This window comes from Mytilus californianus, unplaced genomic scaffold (genome assembly GCF_021869535.1).
Source record: "Mytilus californianus isolate M0D057914Y unplaced genomic scaffold, xbMytCali1.0.p SCAF_7, whole genome shotgun sequence".
Classification (NCBI taxonomy): domain Eukaryota; kingdom Metazoa; phylum Mollusca; class Bivalvia; order Mytilida; family Mytilidae; genus Mytilus; species Mytilus californianus.
The window spans coordinates 74,669,726-74,696,862 of NW_026262723.1; the positions used below are offsets into that span (position 1 = coordinate 74,669,726).

At 32.7% G+C, this 27,137-nt stretch overlaps 1 protein-coding gene across 1 annotated transcript; it reads right to left on the reverse strand.

Annotated features, from left to right (window-relative positions):
- Positions 1-617: 617 nt before the first annotated feature.
- On the reverse strand, positions 618-27,137 carry LOC127708479 (uncharacterized). The gene is made up of 7 exons (XM_052213354.1): positions 26,785-27,137; positions 23,993-24,361; positions 22,901-23,302; positions 11,718-11,849; positions 8,774-8,830; positions 7,655-7,733; positions 618-6,305 (listed from the first exon to the last, which is right to left on the reverse strand). The coding sequence occupies exons 1-7, from the start codon at positions 26,840-26,842 to the stop codon at positions 5,273-5,275; spliced, it is 2,130 nt and encodes a 709-aa protein (XP_052069314.1). The 5' UTR covers positions 26,843-27,137; the 3' UTR covers positions 618-5,272.

A 27,137-nucleotide genomic window follows, 5' to 3' on the forward strand; every position in this document is an offset into this window, starting at 1 on the left:
TACACACAAGTTATTGTCATGAAACTAGAAAACTGCTTGTTTTTGGCCCCTTTTTGGCCCCTAATTCCTAAAATTTGGAGGCAATTACCCCCAAAATCAATCCCAGCATTCCCTTTGTGATATGGAACCTTGTGATACAATGTCAGAGAGATCCATAGACTTACACATAAGTTATTATCATGAAACTAGAAAAATGCTTGTTTTTTGCCCCTTTTTGGCCCCTAATTCCTAAAATTTGGAGGCAATTACCCCCAAAATCAATCCCAGCATTCCCTTTGTGATATGGAAACTTGTGGTACAATGTCAGAGAGATCCATACACTTACACACAAGTTATGTCTGGAAGTTACAAAAATGCTTATTTTTGGCCCCTTTTTGGCCCCTAAATCCTTAACTGTTGGTACCATAACCCCCAAAATCAATCCCCACCTTCCTTTTGTAGTATTGAACCTTATGCTTAAATTTCATTGAGATCCATTCACTTAAACTAAAGTTAGAGTGCGAAAACTAATGTGTCTTCGGACAACGACGCCGGACTACACCTCCTCCGACGACGATGACGACGCCAACGTCATACTAATATACGACCGCAAAAATTTTTTTGCAGTCGTATAAAAAGCTTTGAAATGCAGAATATTGTCTACCGTAACTTAAATTTGTAATTGCAACATTTTAAATTACAAACCAAATCTATATCATGATACCAGTATCATCTATTTTTACTATACAAAACACTCCTTTTATAATTGTATACAATGGTAAAAATTCATTTTTCAAAGAATTAAATTTCATATAGAATGCAAAATATTTTACTAGACATTTTCAAGCAATATTCACTCAATAGTATAAAATAAGGAGATGTGGTATGATTGCCAATGAAACAACCATCCAACAGCATCCAAATAATGTGGATGACCCAGTCCCTTAGAGTGATAAATTAAAACAACAATATCACACAACTCCAGCCCTTATATCACAACCATATTGGATACAACAAAATCTTTCAAAAATTACAATAAATATTTTATATACAAATCTAACTAGAAACTCAACTTTGATTGACTTGATAGCACAATGTACAGAAAACTGATAAAAAAAACTTATTGGAATGTGGTATATAGCTTTAATAAATGACAATATCTTACATTTACCCTTAAATTCTTTACTATCAGAAATCATCAGTCTACTATCAGGAATATTCATTTCAAGAAAAGCACTGTATTTTTTTTAAATCTTAAATGACCAGTAAACATTCAAGTGGTTAAAAATTATAGCTATATTCTCTTGTGATCCTTGTCGTCAAAATAGAAAATTTACTCACTCAAAAACAATTGTCTCTTTTTCAGTATCATCTTCTTTACTTACAAAAATATTGTTTGTTTTTCCGTTCAGCCTTCCTGATTTCATGGAAAGCAGATTTCAAGACTTTAAGTAAGCATTAAATGACAGAATAATTTATAAACTATAATTAAGGTGTATAATTTGTACAAAATACTGGAATGCACATCATGGCAAGGATCCTATAATGATGAAAATGGCAAAAACAAATGTGGAATACAAAAATATTGGAATGTGAGAATCAAAAACTATGGATGGTAATGCAAGAACACATCTTATCTATAGTTTATTCTTAAAATGCAATGTCATATAGAAAATGATCACAGGTAAAGCATGTAATAACCAATCATTACTAGCCAAAAAGTACTGAATATTAATTTTACTTTTAAAGTAATCTTATTTGTAGATTTTAATTTCTGTGTTTTACTGAGAAGTGATGTAGCTAAGCTGCTAGAGTTATAGGTTTAAATTTTCTACAAAAAATCATATCTGAATTTTATTTTCTTAATTTCTTCAAAGAATCATATCTGAAGTTTTATTTTTTTATTTCTTAAGACTTTGTAGTTGTAACTAAGCTGTGGACTCAAAACTAAAAACAACAGTTTGTTAAACTATTTGACAAAATGTTGCTTAAATAAAATATATTAAAATGTGTAAGTCATTGAGCTTGTTTTCAAACAAGAATTTAGAAGAATGCTGGGAAACTCCTTTTTGTAGATGTACAAGCAACCTCTATTGCACTTAAAATATATCAGAAGAAATGTTCAAATACATTAATGCAGGTATCCTTTGGCTGATCTGCATGTAATTTCTATATAACATAGCATACATTATAGCCAGCATTCCCTATACCTTAAAAAAAAAAAAAAAAAAAAAAAACAGATAAATATTGATTTGTGATTATCTTATACTGATGTTTTAGTTTTCTTTCTCTTGAAGAAACAAACATATTTGTAATGTATTCTTCTACTACACTACTACAATTTCATGAGTATGAATTTTGATTGCATTGAGCAAAATCTTACGTTTGTATGATAGTTAATTGTGCTTGGGTTGTTGGTTTTTTTTTGCAACTAAGTTAAAACTTGAATGTAAATAAATACTTGATTTTAATTTGCTTATCTACACATGATTCAGAAAAACTTTATACAATTTAATGGTATTTTTCTTGAAGACATAGAACACCTAGTATATGATTTTCTTTTCAATTTCAGGTTTTTATTGTCAAGTCAGTTTTTGCTTAAATGTAATTTATGTGTTTGTATTGTTCAAAGTGTACAAAGATTTTGACAATTCAGTGAAAAATTATAAAATAATGAAATGCTAACAAAAATACATGTATGGAGGTCAGAGGTCATTTATAAGTAAGAATAGTCTAGTTTTTCAATACTTTATAAAAAAAAAAATAGGTGATTATCTTGATGGTATGTATCATTTTCAGTAATTAAACTTCACATAATATAAACCATAATGCCCTAGTAGATATAGAAAGTCATAAAAAAAGTTGTCAGATGAAATATATTTAATAATAGCCTGAATTTTTAATGCAAAAAATATATGTTAATAAAATATATTGTTATATGAAAAAAAAAATATATAGCAAAATATCTATTATGAATAATTCAAGTTTGCATTTTAATATAAAACTGGGATGGAATCCACATGCAAGGCAAAATTAATCTCTAATATTGCTGTATACCACAATGTGTATAAAGGCACAATTTGTCCAGTCTTCAAATAATCAGATTTTTACTGGGTAAAAAAAATATGTACTGTAAAAATTCGAAAAATTTATATAATTGTTGAAAAATTCTATGAATTCCCTAAATTTTGCTTTCACACAAGAATTACTGAACGCATCTGCACATAACTATTACAATTGTATAATATTGTTACTGTGTGATTAATACATTCTAGCATTTGAAATTGGAGTTTCAGTATGAAGTTGATTTAAAAAAAAAAAATTTAAACATGCCATACTGGGGGTAATTTTAGATCTGTATCTTAAAATTATACAAAAATATTTGAATATTTTTGTCATTTATGAATAAATACAATGTTAAACTATGCTATTTCAGCATATCTTTTCACACTAACCATTGAAATTAAAAATGAAAACATAAAACATGGAGGAGAATTATTTATATGCTCCTTCCTGATAAATAATGACAAGACAGTTTGTTATTCTGAATGTGACAGTATATGATTGTTAGTTGAAACTGTTTAATATTCCTGGTATACTTTGATCAAAAACTAAAACTTAACATTTTTTTTAAAATCTTATATAAATCTACAACCCAATAAAATAAGACAAAAAAAAATGTGCAACATTCAACAGAAATAATACAAATATAACAGATCTATTACATTTTTTACTTTTTTACAACATTTTTTTATGTCACAAAAGATGTATTTCAATTCCTTGCTTATAAGTCTGAGACATTTTTAGCACAATAATTATTATTTGCCACACCTTGGCATAAAGCTGGACAATGTTGTACTAAATCATAAGAATATTGACATCAATGTTGAAAGGCAAAATTTATCCTTGAGAAAATTAAAGAGACACATGCAAATATGTTTCACTTTAATCAGCTAGCTATATAAAGCTGTATCTGTAAAAGTACATGTGACATACAGGAGCTCTTTAAGACAAAAATTGATCATAAGTTTAATGCTCATGACTTGTAAATGTATCCAAAAAGTCTGCGACTCATTTCACTAAAAATCTTACGAGAAAAAGTTTACTTCTTGACTTTATATAAACAAAATTTTACTTCATAGAATATTAAATAAATGCAAGTTTTATTAATAATGACATTATAGACCAAAAATGATGAAAAAACAAACATGTAATATATTTACAAATGATTTTTATGGAATAAAATAAAATTAATACTGATAACTATCTTCAAAACAATAAAAAAAAAACCAACTATATAAGTGAACAAATACTGGTAAGTACATTTACAAAAAAATAGAAATAAAATTCAGATTTTTTTTTTAAATCATGAAAGAATCTTTTCAAGTTTCAAATATTGTAAAATTCATAAAATGCCAAGCTATATTTTATCACCGATCAGATATGGAAATTTAGGGATAAAGTCATCTAATCTGAATCAATATGAGAAAAATAGGTAGCTAAACTGATATAAGTTAACACAACCAGTATCCAACAAAAACGTTATGAATTCTAATTCGACAACCATTCTTTTATAATTATTTTGGATGCATTTTTATCTTTTTTTTGTCTGATCAACTGTGAACTGTATGATACTTTTTTCATATAAATATAAATACGAAACAGTGTTCTAAATATGTCAATTCAATAACTATGAAGTGGTGTATTGACAGTGTTATACCTTCATACATTGTAAATGCAGTACATTTTTTAATATGTTGTAATACAGCCTTACGCATATCAATTTTTTTTAAATACAACAATTATTGCACATTTAACAATTCATTTCTTTTGACAGCACAACTATTGAATAAAATACTGTTCGATTATACAAGTTCATGTATCCTGTGCAATTCTATGACATTTCACAGATTAAAGTTAATCTTACTAGCCGTTATTTTTTTCCTTAACATTGTTATAGCTATGAACACAAAAAAAACTCAACACTTTTAACAATATACATAAACAACCATTCTCATTTTATTTTAAATAAATGAGCATATCTTTTTTTTTATCTAAATTTGATACCTGATTAAAAATCTTTACTTTAATATCTGATTGTAATCCGATTGTAAAATCTGATTAATACAACAACCAATAAAGCTAAAATGGTATTCTGAATTTTACTTCAATGAAAAAATATGATAAAAATAAACAGAACAACATGACAACTGCAACCTATGGAAGAATTTTGAAGAAAATAATACAACTGATGTAAAATGTAACCTGAACCTAAGTTTCAATTTTTACAAAATTAGAACTTAGTTTTTACATCTACAGTTTTGCCTTCTTCTAAAGCATCATATACTTCTGCATATGCTTCACCAGACATTGTTCCTCCATTCACATTTCTTTTCTCCTCACTAACACTAGATCTGTTAGATTTATCTCCCTTTACTGATGACTGACTAGACAGACGTTGAGGCAGATTAGATTCCTCCTTTTTTCCTTTAACAGAACCAGGAACCAGATAATCATCTTCAGATACCAGAATATGCTCCTGACTTCCAACTGAGCGGTAACCAGTGTCTTCGCTACTACACATGACATCATGTGGATCAATATGAACATGTTCTGGTAAATGTCTTTCGTCAGGTATATTTACACTGTGTCTTTGACCAAGTAATTTCTTACTGTCATCCTCTCCTTCTTCCTCTTCACTTTCATTGTTCTCTTCATCTTTCTCATCTATATCTTCCTCTCTCATAGACTGTGATAATTTATAATCATCTATATGTATAAATCCAGTTGGACTGGTACAAGTATCTCCTTCATTTAATTTCCTTCTCTCGTTATCCATTCTTTGAATCAGTACTTGTATTTCATCACTTGTTGCATATGCTAGATCACTCTTTTTACGTCTGTTTGGCATCAGTAGAGGCTTACCATCCCAAGGCTGCTGGTATGGGTTAGCATCCTTATCATAGGAGTTTTCTGATGCAGGACTTTTTGGCACAGTTGGTGATGAAACTAGAGGAGACAATGGGACAACAGGTCCAGTTGGAGGTATAGCTGGAACTGTCGGTGGCACAACAGGCAATGGAGGTGGGAGAACAGGTGGGGAAACTTTCTTCGGTTCTGTTGGGAAAAATGAACCCATATTTTTGCCAGGAGTAGCAGGTTTAAATGGTGAAGTTGGGTATTTTCTTCCATTCTCTACAGAATCATAATAATTACCAGCTTCATATTCATCATACACATTGTCCTCTGGTGATGGCAAAGGTGGAGCAGTGATAGTCAGACTGTGTGAAAATCTATCTTCTTGTTTCTTCCTTAATCTCCTCCTCCTACAATGTGTAAACAAATGAGAGAACATGCTTCAGTACTATATGATCATATTGAGATGTTATAAACAAATTGTGTATGGATCCCTAAACCGACTGACAGTGTGAAATGTTCCAGCATTTCTTAACTCTGCAATTCTTATCTTAATACTCTATCTACAAAACCTTACAAGGAAAACAAATTTTCAAAAAGTTCTTTATTTCGGTGCCCTTTATAGCTGACTGTGCGGTATTGGCTTTGCTCATTGTTGAAGGCCCAGTGATATTGTTGTCTTTTTTCAAAACTAACTCTTCCCTTTTTTGGGGGGAAAAATGCATCATTCTTTTTTAAATTGAAAAGTTTTGAATAAGAATTAACTGTACTAAAACTTGAATTTGAAGACAAGACTTTCTTTTTTTGCACAGTTTTTTCACGTAATATTTTGAATTGTGAGACATTTTCAACTGGAAAGGAACTTTTTGGGGAAGGGAAAGAAACAGAAAAAATGACGGTACTTAATACATTGAAAACCACGTGTTACAAACACCACAATGATTCTAATCAGAAACCTGGATCTCAAAAGCGCTTTCATAATATCAAAACAACATGAATATGAAATTTACGTACATTATTACCGTACCGATGCCATCACCGTTTGGGAAAAATGTACAACTTATTGGGAGGTATTTTATGCCATTTTTTTTAGTAATTGGGAATTTTCTCTAGGGGAAAAAGCCTAATTTTGGAGGTAATTTGAGGCAAACAATATCACTGATTAGGCCATATGGTGACCTGTATTTGTTAATTTCTGTGCCATTTGGTCTCTTGTGGAGAGTTGTCTCATTGGCAATCATACCACATCTTCTTTTTCTATTTATAGTCATTGCAAGTTGCTATCCAAAATGACGATAGCAAAGTCACATTCAAGTATTAGACGTTTTCAAAATAATTACTTAAAACCAACTTGTTGTCTCTTTGACCTATACCCCTCATTTCTAATTTGAGTTATCTCTGTTGGTGTCATTTATAACTTGTCCAAATCATATTAACAGTCTGCCACTTTAGCTACTAGCATTTTGTTCCAGTCTACTAAAAGTAGGTTTAAAATTCAAGCACCTTTTTAACATTGAGGGAGTACAACATACAGTATTAAGTTACAGGAGCAGCCATAATATTGTTTGTACATTTTGTCAGGCTTGCGGTGAAACCGATCGCATTGTTTGTATTTTATGTCCCTCTTAGTTATATATCTATCATGTATTCAAGTATTTATATATCCTTGGCTTTCAAGATTTTGGGTTTAACTTAAGCATTCCTGATATAGGTAAATATAAATTATATAGTGTTACTATTATCTAGAAAACAAACAAACCTTCTACAACATACTACTATTATTATTAACACTACAACGACCAATCCTGCAACAACCCCAGCCACTATAGGTACCATGTCTGTAATCAAACAATAAATAAATAATAATAAAACCAATTAAAACAGGCAATTATGATAACAACAGAGTTAGATAACAGCATTCTATTTTGTTTCTTATAATAGTTATATTTGATCAAGTTAAGATAATCTATGTATATATGAGTATCAGAGCAAGGGTTCCTAAAACATTTTGCATGCAATTTTGGTTATGTTTTGAGGAATTATAAAAAGAGGACTCGAAAGTCTGGGTCATTTTTTCAATAAACTGTCATATTCATTCCAAAAGTCAATGCAAAAATGAACCTGTTTCATGGGCTTTACATCATGAATTACATGAAATTACAATCCTGTTTTAATAAAATCATTTAATAAGGACTTGTGGATTACAAAAGTTTTAAATTAAAATATTGTAATGACCTAGACTTCCGAATTCCTACGGAACTGACCATGTAAGTTTGGATTCAGAGACAATGAATATAAACTAGAAGTTTAAACTAATGGATTTTTTACAAATGAATTACAATTTACAAAACAGGATTTTCTGACAAATGGCAAGACATTATTGTAATTTAATTTCATACTTGTAAAAGTATTTAAATATGGTTGAACATTTTTATACTTTTATAATTTATATGAAAATTGTTTCTTGTTTATGATAAAGTGTTAAATCTTGCAATTGTTAAAAAAACACATGCATATTATGTTTAAATAAAGCACATATATGCCTTTAATTCCGGCATGTATAATTGGCATTTTTTTACTCCAAATTCAAATTGCCAGGAATGGGTGTTGATTATACTGTACAAAAAAAAAGAAATGAGAGAAAATATTGATTCTACAATTTTTTTTACAAAGTAGATGGCCATCTAATTTCATTTCAAATTTTAAATCATTTTAGTTATTTGCTATTTTATTTGGCAATTTTAATGAAAAAATCCAGTCTTGACTGAAAAATATCAATCTTAGTTTAAGTACAAATTTATAAGAATTCTTGTGGGAACTACCTAATGATATTTCATTTTTCATCAGATATGCAACAAAATAATATTCATGTAAATACCTGTTTCTTTTTCAATATTGCCAGGATTAGGATCTTTATCTTCATGTGGCCGTAAATCTACAAAAGACATAAAATTTGATATATCGAAATAATTGCTATGCAATCTACCAGAGTTTTACAAATTTGAAAACATAATTGTCATGTTTGCTGCTACCTGTACAATTCATCACTATCTAACTCCCCTTTAATCTGTAGGTATATATACATGCATTGTGATGTAATAGAAAAGATAGAATAAGGGGTATCCATCCATGACACAAAATCAGTATGTGCACAGCCAAAATAAACACAAAGAGCAAAGGAACAGTGCTCTTATTGCTGTTCTTCATCTCAAAATCACAGTGAGGCCTTCAACACAGAGCAAAAAAACTCTCATCTCACTGCAAGTTTAAGACTGCCCCTAGCATCAGTTTGAGCGGAATTCTTTGCAAGATGACGATCACACCACAACTGTGAATTGAAGAATAAAGCCATGGAGTAATATCAATAAAATAAATCTTGCAAAGAAATAAAACATAAACTGTCATAATAAATTTAGCCCAACAATCCCACTGAAGTGTGAAAAAAAACCCCCAAAAAATAAATGGAGAATGTGTCCATGAGACACAGATGAAGCCCCCCCCCCCCCTTTTGCATATAACTTTATAAAGGGACCTAAGTTCATAACTAGAGAACTGTAAAAGTGAACCAACCCAAATTAGAATTTGATCTGTGTTTTATGGTAATAAGCATTGTGAATAGGTTTCATAACATTTGGTTGAAACAAACTTAAATTAGAGAACGAAAACAAAAATTCAGTACAGTAATTTTCTATTTGTAAAGGTGTATAACTCTATAACAGTAAAAGTGACGCTCCTCAAATTTAAACTTGATCTGTGTTTTGTGGTAATAAGCATTGTGTATATGTTTCATAACATTTGGTTGAGGCAAACTAAATGTAGAGAATGGAAACTAATTTTGGGACGTACAGACGGATGTACAGACAAGGTGCCTCCTCTGCTGCAGCAGGGGCATAACAATATAAACATTTAGACAACCACAGGACACATCGAGATATATTTATTAGATAACTTGGCAGGAAATATCTTTTTTAAATCAATAGTTTGTTTGTCATTCATTTCTAATTTGGGGGAGCATCACAAGAGAATAAGGCCCAACAGATTTCTTAAAACAGAGATATTATGAATCAATACGGATAACTCAGTGCAAGATTGGGAGATTTGAGTCACCTTCTGTCTAAGATTTCCCAATCTTAGATACTTTTTTCATAATCTGCTAGAAGAGAGAGGAAGGATACCAAAGGGACATTGATACTCATAAGTCAAAAATAAACTGACAACGTCATGGCTAAAAAAGAAAAAGACAAAAAGACAAACAACAGTACAAAAAACAACATAGAAAACCAAAGACTGAGCAACACAAACCCCAACAAAAACTTTGGGTAATCTCAGGTGCTCTGGAAAGGTAAGCAGATCCTGCTCCACATGTGACACCTGTCGTGTTACTCTTATAAAATACATTGATAAGTTATATCAAGTGATTACACATTAACTGAATGTGAAATTTTTAAATTGAGACGTTTTTCAATACAAGGAAAAGACGAGACTGGTACCAGCATAAACAACACAAACATTGAAAAATTAAAAAGCACAAAGAACAACACTTATAACTAAAGCAAGAGCAACACGAACCCCTTTAAAACAAAAATACGGGACCCTAGTAAGGGTTATCTCAGATGCTCCAGAAGGGTAAGCAGATCCTGCTCCATATGTGGCACACGTCATGTTGCTCATGTAAGTACAAACCCGGTGATTTGTCTAATTTGGTAGGTCACATTCTAGGGGAAGGGGACGAGATTGTAGTTACGACAATTGGAACATATCTGTCGTCATCTGTAAAACAGATATTCCATAACGGTCAACCAACTCGTGATGGCATCCATAAAATTTAGGAAGGGATGATTTCAACTTCACCACTTTGAACTCTTGGTTTAATAGCATCCTTGTGAGAAGCAACCCTCTATCAAGGAAATCTTGAGAGAAAACACTAGCCCTGGAATATCGTATCAACTGAGAGATATATACTCCGTATGCAGGCGCTGCCGGATTGTTGCTACGTAGAAACAGAAAGTGCACAATTGGGAAGCTGAAATCATCTCTTTTGTCGTAAAGTTTTGTTTTCAACCGACCTCTCATTGTCAATTTCTAGATGTAAGTCAAGATATGAGGCAGACTTAACACATTCAATTCAAATCAACTGTCAAGTATTTAGGGGAAAGAAAAGTGTATGCACAGATTCATCTATTAAAGAGGTTGGGTTAGGAATTAAAACCTCAGGCAATAATTACCAGGTGATACACTGTTAGTCTAGGAAATCTCTGACAAAGGATGGTTTAATTTTCAGTTTTTGATAAGGTTTGAGTCAGTTATGATAGGTAATCATAACCAAGAATATTTATTTCGAAGACTTGCACTCCAGCCAGTGTTTCTCATTTTCTTGGTTCAACACTCTAATGATTTTTAATAAAATGTAATGGAGAAAAAACGTTCTACACAATGTTACATCTAGGTGGTGGGGTGAGTATTTTTAAAATGTAACCAAAGGTTGTACATCATACTACACCACTTGGTTATATGTGTTGATTAACAGAGAAAACTTTCATACTTTTTTTTAAGGAAATTGAGACTTTATAGAAAATTTATTAAGATACAATGTAAAATGTCAAAATTTTATAAACTAAATATTCAAGAAGTACATTTGTTATTTTTTGTATTGTATTTCTATAACCTCTTTGCAAAATTTACCACATGTGTATCATAGCTAGTGATTTCACTTATATGCAAATTAAAAGTACTATTGATTGTGCAAACTTATCATAGTGATAAATTGTTTTATAACGATTTCATAAAAGTTTATGAACTTTAAAAGCTAGCAGATATCTTACCATAAGTTGAGGGCTGAATATTAGATGGAGTGGTTGCAGGATAAAACTCTGGAGGTACACACACATTCTGTGAGCTGTGATGTATTGCTCCAGAACCACATGTTATCATTACATCTACATTTGGCAATGTCGCTGAAATATAAATCAAACATGTCCTGCTAAACAACTGACCATTTTTATCTACAAAATTTGTAACTAGGAAATGTAGCTGAAATTGAGGTTACACTGTCATCAATAGGTCTTCAATGATTTATATCTTTCAAGTTGTTTCATAAATGTTCAGGGTTCTCACTATGGCCACTCCCATGAATATGTGTCTTGACTCATTATTTTCAAAACTGGTGAGTTCAAAGATGCATCAAGATTGTAAGATGTTGTATCAACTGAGCACATTTTTTATTATTTTATAACATAATTTTAAAAATAATATTGATTTATTTTGTCATGGAGACTGAAATAATAAATTATATAGCAATAAAATTTCATCTTCAAACTTTTGGACTCACCATGGCCAAACATGAAAAGTCCCTCGACTCCCCTTCAAAAATTCTTAGTGAGACCCTTGAATGTTGACAAACAGCATGTGGTTTATTTGTTCACAATTCTCTCTTGTTATAAATTCAGATATGATGTTATATTTTTTCTCAAATTTGTTTACCTTTCTTCCATTTTGCTACAGGGATATCATGAGAAAGATCTGATGATGTCAAGTACAATGTAAAAAGAATTTTTTTTTTCTCTACCTCAAGAAGAAAAGAGTGCACACGCTGAAATGTCTCGCCTGCTTTACTGACCATTGATTTTATGCTGATAGTTCTTAATATAAAGCTTTACTACAAGTACCGCATAAACTTAACATGACCCAAGAAAATGAGGTCAAGATCAGATAAACCAAACTGGAAATACATGTACACCTTACAATCATTCCATACACCAATAAACTGCTTTGCTGAGCGCAGCTGGATACACCTGCAGAGGTCCAACCCTGAACAGTTGGGGCAAAAATGGACACAATATTCAAGCTTGATACAGGTCTGAATTTGGATTGTAATTAAATATTTGACATATTATAGGTTTCTGAATAAATGTAGTCAAAGAACTTGAAATTGGTTATAAGAATTGAATTCATATTCAATTAAAGATCTCTTGCTGTTGTGCAATACACTGTGCTGTTGCGCAATACTTAGTAAATCTAATGTCAGACTATAGACAAACAATAACTTCTCATATTATATCAGAAATTTATAAAAAACTAAAGGGAGGTTATCTTAATAGTATAAATCAGTCATCAAAGTTTAATAAAAACTGCTCTAAGCACTTTAAGGATATTGTCCCAAAACTTGAAAATCAACCCTTTTTTATGAATAAAATCTTATAACTCGGAAACGTAAAATCTTAAATTTATAATAAAATGCTCCGCTGGGGCGCAGCTTGATACGACCGCAGAGGTCGAAACCCTGAACAGTTGGGGCAAGTATGGACACAACATTCAAGCTTGATACAGCACTGAATTTGGATTGTAATTAAATATTTGACACAGCATAGGTTTCTGACACAGAATGAAAGTGGTCCAAGAACTTTTTTTTAATTTACCTATTCAAACCATATCATTATTATTTGCTTTTATATATAAATAAGAAATAACCAATTTAAAATGGAAAATTTTAAAGAAAAGAAAGGAAAAAAAAATCCCCCCCAATTTTTTGAACCCCCTTATGATTCATCACCCCCAAACTCAATCCCAGCTTTCCCTATGTGGTATGGTACCTTGCAGTACAATTTCAGAGAGATCCATACACTTGAACACAAGTTATTGTCTGGAAACTAGAAAAATGCTTGCTTTTTGGCCCCAAATTCCTAAACGTTTAGGGCAATTACCCCCAAACTCAAACCCAGCTTTCCCTTTGTGATATGGAACCTTGCAGTACAATTTCATAAAGATCCATACACTTACACACAAGTTATTGTCCTGAAACTAGAAAAATGCTTGTTTTTTTGCCCTTTTATGGCCCCTAATTACTAAAATTTTGAGGGAATTACCCCCAAAATCAATCCCAGCCTTCCCTTTGTGGTATGGGGTACCTTGCAGTACAATTTCAGGGAGATCCATACATTTTAACACAAGTTATTGTCTGGAAACTAGAAAAATGCTTATTTTTTGCCCCTTTTTGGCCCCTTATTCCTTAACTTTTTGGGCAATTACCCCCAAACTCAATTCCAGCTTTCCCTTTGTGATATGGAACCTTGTAGTACAATTTCATAAAGATCCATACACTTACACACAAGTTATTGTCATGAAACTAGAAAAATGCTTGTTTTTTGTCCCTTTTTTGCCCCTAATTCCTACAATTTGGAGGCAATTACCCCCAAAATCAATCCCAGCATTCCCTTTGTGATATGGAACCTTGTGATACAATGTCAGAGAGATCCATACACTTACACACAAGTTATTGTCATGAAACTAGAATAATGCTTGTTTTTTGCCCCTAATTCCTAAAATTTGGAGGCAATTACCCCCAAAATCAATCCCAGCATTCCCTTTGTGATATGGAACCTTGTGGTACAATGTCAGAGAGATCCATACACTTACACACAAGTTATGTCTGGAAGTTACAAAAATGCTTATTTTTGGCCCCTTTTTGGCCCTAATTCCTTAACTGTGGGTACCATAACCCCCAAAATCAATCCCCACCTTCCTTTTGTGGTATTGAACCTTATGGTAAAATTTCATTGAGATCCATTCACTTAAACTAAAGTTAGAGTGCGAAAACTAATGTGTCTTTGGACGACGACAACGACGACGACACAAACGTCATACCAATATACGACCACAAAATTTTTTTGCGGTCGTATAAAAATCAAAAGGGAGCTTACAACAATAGATATAAACAATTTACCAAAGTTTGATAAAAAATGCTGAAAGCATTTTTGAGTTATTGTCTGGAAACTGGAAAATCCCCCTTTTTGTAATGAATAAAACCCCATAAATCAGAAACATATAGTCTAAAATTTAAAAAAATCAAAAGGGATCTCATGTCGATAGAAATAAACAATTCACCAAAGTTTCTTGCAAATTGGTGAAAATGTTTTGAGTTATTGTCCAAAAACAGGAAAATCCCCCTATTTTAATGAACAAGAGTGCACACGCTGAAATGTCTCGCCTTCTTTACTTATCATTGATATTATGTTGATAGTCCTAAATATAAAGCTTTACTACAACTATCACATACACTTAACATGATCCAAGAAAATGAGGTCAAGGTCATATAAACCAAACAAGAAATACATGTACACCTTACAATCATTCAATACACTAAATATAGTTGACCTATTGTTTATAGTTTCTAATACAGACTTAACCAAGAAAACTAAACATTGACCAATGAACCAAGAAAATGAGGTCAAGGTCAGATGAACAATGCCAGGCAGACATGTACTACAGCTTGCAATCCTTCCATACAACAAATATAGTTGACCTATTGCTTATAGTATTAGAAAAACAGACCAAAACACAAAAACTTAACACTGAGCAATGAACCGTGAAAATGAGGTCAAGGTCAAATAAAACCTGCAAGACTGACAGGTACATCATAAAATATTTCCATACACCAAATATAGATGACCTATTGCATAAAGTATTAGAAAAAAGACCAAAACTCAAAAACTTAACTTTGACCACTGAACCATGAAAATGAGGTCAAGGTCAGAAGACACCTGCCAGCTAGACATGTACACCTTACAATCATTCCATACACCAAATATAGTAGACCTATGGCATACAGTATAAGAAAAACAGACCAAAACACAAAAACTTAACTATAACCACTGAACCATGAAAATGAGGTCAAGGTCAGATGACACCTGCCAGTTGGACATGTACACCTTACAGTCCTTCCATAACCTAATATACTAGACCTATTGCTTATAGTATCTGAGATATGGACTTGACCACCAAAACTTTACCTTGTTCATTGATCCATGAAATGAGGTCGAGGTCAAGTGAAAACTATGTGACAGGCATGAGGACCTTGCAAGGTACGCACATACCAAATATAGTTGAACTATTGCATATAGTATTAGAAAAAAAGACCAAAACTCAAAAACTTAACTTTGACCACTGAACCATGAAAATGAGTCAAGGTCAGATGACACCTGCCAGCTAGACATGTACACCTTACAATCATTCCATACACCAAATATAGTAGACCTATGGCATACAGTATAAGAAAAACAGACTAAAACACAAAAACTTAACTATAACCACTGAACCATGAAAATGAGGTCAAGGTCAGATGACACCTGCCAGTTGGACATGTACACCTTACAGTCCTTCCATACACCGAATATACTAGACCTATTGCTTATAGTATCTGAGATATGGACTTGACCACCAAAACTTAACCTTGTTCACTGATCCATGAAATGAGGTCAAGGTCAAGTGAAAACTGTCTGACGGGCATGAGGACCTTGCAAGGTACGCACATACCAAATATAGTTATCCTATTATTATAATAAGAGAGAATCTAACATTACAAAAAATCTTAACTTTTTTTTCAAGTAGTCACTGAACCATGAAAATGAGGTCAAGGACATTGGACATGTGACTGACGGAAACTTCGTAACATGAGGCATATGCATCCGTATACAAAGTATGAAGCATCCAGACCTTCCACCTTCTAAAATATAAAGCTTTTAAGAAGTTAGCTAACGCCGCCGCCGCCGCCGGATCACTATCCCTATGTCGAGCTTTCTGCGACAAAAGTCGCAGGCTCGACAATAAAACCCCATAACTCGGAAATGTAAAATCTAAAATTTATAAAATTCTAAAGGGAGCTTACATCAATACTGAATAGATATACATGTAAACAATTCACCAAAGTTTCATAAATCAAAGCACTGTAAGCGCTGTAGGCAGTTAACTAAAAACCAAGGCAAACGTAATTATGAAAACTTTGGCAGTGTTGCTTCAAATTTTTTTAAGATTTGAAAGAACAAACATTAAACATTCGTATATTGTACATTTATGTTCATTAAATGAATTGATTATTAAGGCAAATTAATTAATATCTTATCAAAAGCAACTCATATATCAATGTAAATGACCCCCATCTTCACCCCCATATGCATGATGTTACTCCATACCAAGTTTGGAATAAAATGACAGGTGATTATAAAACAGTTGGTCAAACATTCTAGGGCTTTACACTGCTTGAAAGATTTATATGTTTTCATTAAAATGAGCCATAAATGAAAATTATTATAGGCCCAGAAATAATTTAATAAATAATTAAAGTAAATTCAATTAACCTAGACTCATTTTTTGCATCAATAAAATTTTATAATAAACAAGAAATAATTGTAACAGGATGCCGTTACGAAGTCTCAAAAAACGAAGCCCCCAAATTGGTTTGTGATATGCACAAGTGACGCCTATGGATTAACCCTGTATGTCATTCAAATCTTCTTGAAATGATGAACAGGAATATATATGGTTTAGGGGTGGTGATCTCGACCGTTTACAAGATAAAAGCACATTCTCAAATTGAAGGGGGTGGGGTAAGAATATTAAGGGGGGGGGGGGGGGGGGGGGGGGGATCCCCAGGGGACTCGCCCTTTATTTCATATGATTTGTTTTTGTTTTATTGTCCCATACAAGAATATATATGGTTTAGGGGTAGGGATCTCGACCGTTTACAAGTTCTTAAACAGGAGGGGGTTGGGGTGACCCCAGGGGATTTCCCCTTTATTTCATTTGATTTGTTTTATTGTCCCATATAAGAATATATATGGTTTAGGGGTGGGGATCTCGACCGTTTACAAGTTTTCAAAAAGAAGGGGAGGGGGTTACCCACGTGGACTTCCCCTATATTTCATTTGATTTGTTTTATTGTCCCATACAAGAATATATATGGTTTAGGGGTGGGGGGTGACCCCAGGGGACTCCCCTTTTATTTCATTTGATTTGTTTTATTGTCCCATACAAGAATATATATGGTTTAGGGGTGGGGATCTCGACCGTTTACAAGATAATAGCACATTCTCAAATTGAAGGGGGTGGGTGACCCCAGGCACTCACCCTATATTTCATCTGATTTGTTTTATTGTTCTGTGATCATTTCTGAAGACTGCGTGTGTCTATCACTTACAATTTTCAAGTTAAAGTCATTTGAAAATTTTAAAAAATAAAACCTCTTAGGTTTCTATAGTAAACCCCTCCCTTCTTTATACCCCTTAATAGTCCCCAATCCACAAACGATTGGTGATGGCTCCCCTGGACATGTTAATCTAACATTTTATGAAACCCTAAGTAAATCTGACAAGGAGAACCGCTGCGGACAAGTTCATCTTTAAAGTGGCAGAAGAAGAAAAAGGAGAAGAAGAATAATAAAAATAATAAGTACTGAGCAAAAACAATAAGTCTCCAAACTTTGTTTGGGAGACTTAAATATATATGGTTTAGGGGTGGGGATCTCGACCATTTCCAAGTTCTCAAACAGGAGGGGGTGGGGTGACCCGAGGAACTCCCCATATATTTCATTTGATTTGTTATATTGTCCCATACATGAATATATATGGTTTAGGGGTGGGGATCTCAACCATTTCCAAGTTCTCAAACAGGAGGGGTTGGGGTGACCCCAGGGACTCCCCTATATTTCATTTGATTTTTTTTATTGTCCCATACATGAATGTATATGGTTTAGGGGTGGGGATCTCAACCATTTCCAAGTTCTCAAACAGGAGGGGTTGGGGTGACCCCAGGGACTCCCCATATATTTCATTTGATCCCATACATGAATATATATGGTTTAAGGGTGGGGATTTCGACCGTTTACAAGTTCTCAAACAGGAGGGGGTGGGGTGACCCCAGGGACTCCCCCAATATTTCATTTGATTTGTTTTATTGTCCCATACATGAATATATATGGTTTAGGGGTGGGGATCTCGACCATTTCAAAGTTCTCAAACAGGAGGGGGTGGGACGACACCGGGGACTCCCCCAAATTATTTTCATTTGATTTCTTTTATTGTCCCATACAAGTATATATATTGTTTAGGGGTGGGTATTGCTACGGTTTACAAGATAAAAGTACATTTTCAAATTGAAGGGGGTTGGGATGACCCCCAGGGACTCACCCTATATTTTGGTTGATTTTTTTTATTGTCCTGTTCTCATTACTGAAGACTGCATTTGTCTATCACTTACTTTTTTTGTGAAATAGTCATTTGAAAATTTAAAAAAATAAAATCCCATAGGGTTCTGTAGTAAAACCCTCCCTTCTTCAGGCCCCTCCAAATACCCCTAAATAGACCCCAATGCACAAACAAAAGATTAATGGCTCAGCTAGACATGTTAGTCTAATATTTTATGAAACCCTAAGTAAATCTGACAAACGGTCAAAGTTGTCTTCTTAGACGGTTTGAGTGGATTCGGTCCGACTTGTCTCGGGGACGAGTTGTCCACATTACTTAAAACATCCCATCAACGTCGATTTCCACATCTGTTTCATGACCTCGTTTCATTCATAAAATAACAACAACCTTATTTGGCAAAATAAGTTAAAAATAACCGCCCACTTATATAACTTTATTTCCTCTATCATAGAGATTTGTTGTACATGAACAATATTCCTGCGCATTTTGCCATTTGGGAAATATAAACGACTTGTAATTACCGATTTTCGGCGATGAAATATTTCATACAATTGTTCTTTGACATCGTAGACAAAAGCACAGGGGATAATAAACTACGTAGGATTTCTATTGAGCACTACTTCCTATGTGCAACTTCAAAAGTTTTGGGTAGTTCGACGATCATTTAAGGTTTTTCTTGTCATATTTTTTGTATTCCAGAAATAAAAGTATTAAAAAATGTCCAATTAGTTATAAATAACATAATAGCCAGCTAGATATATAATAACAATGGCACGTATTTCAGCATTTATTGGGTAGAACACAAATCTAGGGTGTTCGCATAAGGCAGCTTAACTGCCTAAAAATGCTGAAAGTATTTTTGAGTTATTGTCCGAAAACTGGAAAATCCCCCTTTATGTAATGAATAAAACCCCATTAATCGGAAACGTATGGTCTAAAATTTATAAAAATCAAAAGGGAGCTCATGTCGATAGAAATAAACAATTCACCAAACTTTCTTGCAAATTGGTGAAATTGTTTTCGAGTTATTGTCCACAAACTGGAAAATCCCCCCTTTTTTAATGAATAAAACCCCAAAACTCGAAAAACGGTAAATCCGAAATTTTTAAAAAACGAAAGGGAGCTCATGTCAATAGAAATAAACAATTCACCAAAGTTTCATGCATATTGGTTAAAGCGTTTTTTAGTTAATGTCCGACATGTTGACTACGGACAGACGGACGGACAGACGGTCAATGGTATACCATAATACGTCCCGTAAACGGGCGTATAAAAATAGTTGACCTATTGCTTATAGTTTCCAAGAAACAAACTTAACCAGGAAAACTTGACATTGACTAATGAACCATGAAAATTAGGTCAAGGTCAAATGAACCCTGCCAGACAGACATGTAGACCTTACAATCAATCTATGCATTAAATATAGTTGTCCTATTACTTATAGTTTAAGAAAAATAGACCAAAACACAAAAACTTAACATTGAGCAATGAATCATGAAAATGAGGTCAAAGTAAAATAAAACCTGCCAGACTGACATGTACATCGTAAAATATTTTCAAACACCAAATATAGTTGACCAGTTAACGTTGCATATAGTATTAGGAAAAAAGACCAAAACACAAAAACTAAACTTTAACCACTGAACCATGAAAATGAGGTCAAGTCATGATCAGATGACACCTGCCAGTTGGACATGTACACCTTACAATCATCCCATATCCCAAGGATCTTGCAAGGTACACACATACTAACTATAGTTATCCTATTACTCATAATAAGAGAGAAATTAACATTACAAAAAATCTTTAATTTGTTTTTAAGTAGTCACTGAACCATGAAAATGAGGTCATGGACATCAGTGTTCTCCCGAGAAATTGTTTAAGGGGCAAAAATTTATAGTGTGTACCCCTTTTTTTTGGAATGAACTACCGTGACGCGAAACAATCATTCAGAACTACAAAATGAATTTAAAAGCTTCATGACAGTCTCTGTTTAATTATGTACACTATTATAAAATATAATCAATTTACACCCATATAAAACACATTGATCATGCTGATATCACATGAGACAACTTCATAACATAAGGCATTTTTATACAAAGTATGAAGCATCCAGGTCTTCTACCTTCTGAAGTATAAAGCTTTTAAGTAGTTAGTTAATGCCTCTGCCAGATCACTATCCCTATGTCTCGCTTTCTGCAGCATAAGTCGTAGGCTGGACAGAAGTTGTAGGCTCGACAAAAATTACAATGTCTGGTCAAATACCATGTAAAAATCATGAAAAAAACACTGTCTTAAATAGTCTTAACATCAAATATCATGGATATTGTTTAATCATAACTTATGATATACTGGCAATAATAATTTATAAAAAAACTGCTTCGCTGAGCGCAGCTGGCGTTAGGGCAAAAATGGACACAATATTCAAGCTTGATACAGGTCTGAATTCGGATTGTAATTAAATATTTGACATATTACATGTTTCCGAATAAATGTAGTCAAAGAACTTGAAATTGGTTATATGAATTGAATTTATATTCAATTAAAGATTTCTTGCTGTTGTGCAATACACTGTGCTGTTGCACAATACTTAGTAAATCTGTTGTCAGACTATAAACAAATAAAGTTCAATTAATTCTCAATGTCATATTAGAAATTTATGAAAATCAAAAGGGAGCTTACATCAATAGATATAAGAATTGCTGACAGCATTTTTGAGTTATTGTCCGAAAACTATAAAATCCCCCCTTTTTTAATGAATAAAACCCCATAACTCAGAAATGTAAAATGTAAAAATTTATAAAATTCTAAAGGGAGCTTACTTAAATAGATATAAACAATTCACCATAGTTTCATAAGAACTGCTGAAAGCATTTTTGAGTTTTTGTTTGAAAACTGGAAAATCCCCCTTTTTTATGAATAAAACCCTGTAACTCGGAAAAGTAAAATCTAAAATTTATAAAAATCGAAAGGGAGCTCATGTCAATAGATATAAACAATTCACCACAATTTCTTGCAAGTTGGTGAAAGCATTCTTGAGTTATTGTCAGAAAACTGGAAAATCCCCCTATTTCTAATGAATAAAAACCCATAACTCAGAAACGTAAAATTCAAAATTTATAAAAAACGAAAGGGAGCTCACGTCAATAGATGTTAACAATTCACCAAAGTTTTATGCAATTTGGTTAAAGCGTTTTTGAGTTAATGTCCGACATGTTGACGACGGACAGACGGGCGGACAGACGGACAATGGTATACCATAATACGTCCCGTAAACGGACGTTTAAAAATTGAAAGAATTATATATCATGAACTTTTTAGCAATTAACATATGCAGCTCACAAAATATAAATATTACCTTAATTTGATACACGAATATGTGTATATGGCGGTATGTCAATGTGATAATAAGATTTATCTTACCTCCTATATATTTCTAGGGAATATGATTGGTTAAAAGCGACCGTGTGGAGACCGTGTATAATCCATATGGAGTTAGTAGGCGTGGTTTATTTTAAAACACGGTTAGTAGCGGTGTTACATCCCTTTATAAAAAAAAAAAACACGGTGTTGAAGAAATATCTGAAACGCTTCACCCGGATATAAGATGAACAATTGATGATGAGCGATTGAAATAGATGCAGAAAACACATTAAAAGCTAACAAGTTGTTATTGTTGGCATTTGTTTTTGTATAGACCAATGGAAGTAGGTTCTTAATATGGAACACCTGATCACTTTGATAGGCCACTAGTCTAAATGCCACATGTTAAGGTAGTCGGTAAGATAAATTTGTTACATAGTGTGCTAGTGATCTAATATGATGTATATGGGGGTCAGTAAATTTCATATGGGGTTCGAGCTTTGCTCTCACCCCATATATATCGTATTAGGTCACTAGTACACTATATAACTAATAGTACAATGTACATTTGTACTTGTATACAAAAGTTTTGAAATATATAATGTCCTTTAAAATCAGATCCTGAATAAAGTATGTCAGATCATTAAAAATTAAAATTTCAGTACCTGATATACGTAACCATATCTGTGATATATTCAGCTCTGGTTTATTATACATAGATATCCTAGCATATGGTGCCCTGGAGTAGTAATGATCTATTAAGCCTCGCCTGAAAAGATTGCTTTGACATTTATATGAAAAAGGTAGACTGCCATACCGTCCATCTGTAATTTCAATTACACTATGTGGATGACAATCTGTGATATCTTGGTTCTTATGTAGTCGCACATCTACAGCTTGAAAGCGTAATCTAGCACCTGAGTCACAATCTGAGGTTGATATTACACAGGCACAGAGATTACTGTTTTGAAAACCAGGATGAGGAGTAGATTGCGATCCATTCAAGATTAGGTTGATTGCTTTACCATAAATGGTACCATTGGAACACATGTCTACAAAGGTGTTATCTACAAAAGAGCAACAATCAAAAGTAAATTTGTGGTCAATATGACAATATTATGGTATAATAAACAGTGATCTGTGGGATGTTTTATTAATGCACTTACATGACATACTCAACTCATTGTAACTCTGATGAGCAATAACATCAGGTCAGGTCTTATGTCATATTCATTTTCAATGTACTAAAAAAACTCAGTTTCACAACAAAACATTTGGTTTTGATGTCCATAGTGACCCCTGGCAGTTGATTGTCCGTCTCCAGTCTGCACCAAAATATTTTCCAATTACTACTCTGTAGACCAATATTCAGTCATTTTTTTCTTACCGGTATGTGTCTTAAAAATGTTTTGCTAATGCATGTACTTACTAGTCTGAATAAAATTTCACTGCATCTCTTTCCCTTATATGTAAATGTAAATAATGAAAAAAAATAATTCATAGTGATATTACTTTTTAAATTCTAATGTAACACCATCATATAAATGGCCCATGGTGCATGACTCTTTCATATCTTTACTCTTCTCATGTTTATAGTAGAAGTTTGTTTATCAGGTTTATAGAAACTAGCCCTCTTCAATTATTGTTTCTACATATGTTTTTGGATTTTTATGACCAATAATTAAGTTACATACAATTGGTCGTGTAAAAAGGACTTATCTCTAGCTAATTTTCTTTTTTACGAGCATAAATCTTACCATCTTCACAAGTGTATGTTGCTGCTACATAATTAGACACATCACGGGAAGAACATCTGGATACTGTTGAGATCTGCTCAGCCCTCAACCCTTCACATTGTTGTTTCCCTGAACATTTTGTATACACAGGAAATGCTACTGAATCTGCGAATGGTATACGACAATCACCAGCATTATAGGAACAACACTGTCTCTTGTCTTGGCAAGATTCTTGGACATTTGGACAGTAATTGGACACTTCTTTGGAAGCATACTCTAATTTATGTAAAGCAATTTTCTTTGATGAAGGACACTGCAGAGAATATTGATAACTACATCGTCCGGTGCAGGCTGTCACGGTTGTTTCACTGGTGTCCCTAATACTCTCAACTATAATAAATAAAACATTTTTTTCTATATTCAACAGTCTTCTGATGCATGTACATCAAACCTATAAAGTCATACTAGGACATTTACTGTGACTTGACTGTTAGTGTTGCTCTCCACTATTGCAACTTATTCAAAATTCTGATCAAATTGCAATTTGTTTTATAAAACCAAACTGTTCAACTGGTCAGAAATTTGAACAAACTGCTGTAGAAAACCACAGTCAAGTCGTGATAGTGCAAGGTGATAAAATAAAGCATACTTACAATCCTATAAGACTTTAATTCCACTTCAATGTTGTTATGAAAAATCAGTCTAACAGTTTGTAAAGAAATTTTATTGTTATTATCATGCTAAAGGTGATAGGTAGTAATTTTGAATTGCTATAAAAATGTCCAAACTAAGCTTTCATACAATTTTTCTTTCGAAAAGTCTTCTATATTCATAAGAATCAGACATCATTTGAATTAAAACATCTTATATTCAGTAAAATATATGTGAAATTACAATACGTTGTTAATAATTACATTGTATAAGTTTCCATGGGAGATAACCTAAAAAGGCTAAAATCATTATTCTTTTAAAATAGAAAACTTTTCGAAAGAAAAATTGATTATCTCCAATGCAAACTTCCTAAAAACGTATTTTAATTTCACACATATTTTACTGAATACAAAATGTTTTAATTCAAATGATGCCTGATTCTTATGAATATAGAAGACTTTTTGAAAGAAAAATTGTATGAAAGCCTAGTTTGGACATTCTTATAGCAATTCAAAATTACTACCCATCACCTTTAGCATGATAATAACAATAAAATTTCTATACAAACTGTTGGACTGATTTTTCATAAGAACATTGAAGTGAAATTAAAGTCTTATAGGATTGTAAGTATGCTTTATTTTATCACCTTGCACTTTCATGACTTGACTGTGGTTTTCTACAGCAGTTTGTTCAAATTTCTGACTAGTTGAACAGTTTGGTTTTATAAAACAAATTGCAATTTGGTCAGAATTATGAATAAGTTGCAATAGGTGGATAGCAACACTTACAGTCAAGTCACAGTAAATATTATGGATAAATTTATCTGTGTGGGTATATATAGTACCAATTTATGTTTATGAAGGACAAATTTTTTTCAGGAAATATTGTCTTTGTGGCTTTCTTAATTCTACATGCAAACTCATTGGAAATTTGTTTTTTTTTTTGTGGCTGAACACTTATAATTACATGACATAGATTTGTGGATCACACTAAAAAAAATCAAATGCACAAAAATAGAACAACACAAATATTAGTATAGGGTTCCGTAGCCTTGCCTGTGAGTGCTGTTGTCAGTGCAATAGTGTAATGGTGACTGCCAAACAAACTAATAACAGTTTTCAGTAAAAAAAATAATGAAAAACGAAACGGAAGCAATTTTTCTCTGGGTGCTTTCTTTTGATTAAGAAGATTCTATGTAAAATTCCATGATGATTGATTGATTGGCAGTGTTCTCCCTACAAATTTCATATAGCATCCTGGTAAATAAAAAACCCATGAAATACCATCTTGTTTCTAGAATTTATAGCATCACATCCATAACACTTTCTATAAGGGAAACATTTTTAATAGCATCACATTCAAGCAATATAGCATCACATTACCATGATGCTAAAAGGCCCTGGGAAGAACACTGATTGGTGTTTAACGCCACTTTCAACACTATTGTGCTATTTCGTGGCATTCAGTTTTTATTGGTGGAGGAAGCCGGAGTGCCCGGACAGAACCACTGACCTTCGCAAACTCCAATGAAGTTTTGCCTATGCAACAGTATAGTAATTAATCTTTTGATTATCATATATCTGTAACTACAATGTAATGGAATTGTACATGCAAATTAAATTGTACATGTATAATACACCTCATCGCTATTTATTACAATCCAGATAAGTTCTGAAATTACACAACTTTTTCATGACGTCACAATCTATTCAATCTTTCTGGGGCCCTGTTTAAACAATGTATTGTACATAAAACTAAAAGAGACATGTCTAAACCACTGTAAACACTTCAAACAAACAATTTTATGACTTTAATTGGCGTTTCAAAATATAGGATCATAATCTATCAAAAATTCAAAATGTTCATTTTCTTAACTTTTCCCTCCCTCAGCTCATTACCAATGACCTTTGTTTTTTGAGACACTTGACCCAAACAGGAATTATCTAAGTGACTGGTTTTTTTTTCCGCATTGGCGATAAGGTGTATTGTATACTGTAGTTCTTGTTGATTTTACTATTTATTAGATATCAAAGACCTGTATAATGAAATTAAACATTTTATAAGGGATCTATTTCAAAGCAATGATTTCCCTAGACTGCATTATTATTTACTGGTATTTGTATCATTGTTTACCTTTTGTTATGATTTATTGATTCACTTACCATAACAAATAAATTGTAAAGCTAAAATGACAGTTGAGCACCATTTCACTAGAACCATTGTAAACAACACTCAGCAACATTCGTTTGTTCTATCACACTGTTCTAACCAAAAGGTGGCTGTACAACACATTTCAAAAGCAGTTGACCTTACTAGAGGTAACCACACACGGTTTGTTTGTCGTTTGCTTTACACAAATACATTGAATATTCAATAGCAGATACGTGTATCATTAAAAAAATATATTGTAGAAACGATTCTTAATAAAACTGTTCAGAAAATATATGTAGATTATCAGTATTTCATTGTTTATCTCAACATATTTGGAGTTTCGATTTTTGACTTCCCATTTCCT

What these genes read in the sequence shown, in the direction of transcription:
- LOC127708479 (XM_052213354.1), bottom strand. Translation starts at nt 26,842, where the DNA reads ATGGTTCTAGTGAAATGGTGCTCAACTGTCATTTTAGCTTTACAATTT. An exon ending in TTTACAATTTATTTGTTATG is followed by an intron (nt 24,362 to 26,784) that starts GTAAGTGAATCA and finishes TATTTATTATAG; the next exon opens with TTGAGAGTATTAGGGACACC. An exon ending in GATATGGTTACGTATATCAG is followed by an intron (nt 11,850 to 22,900) that starts GTACTGAAATTT and finishes TTTATATTTCAG; the next exon opens with CGACATTGCCAAATGTAGAT.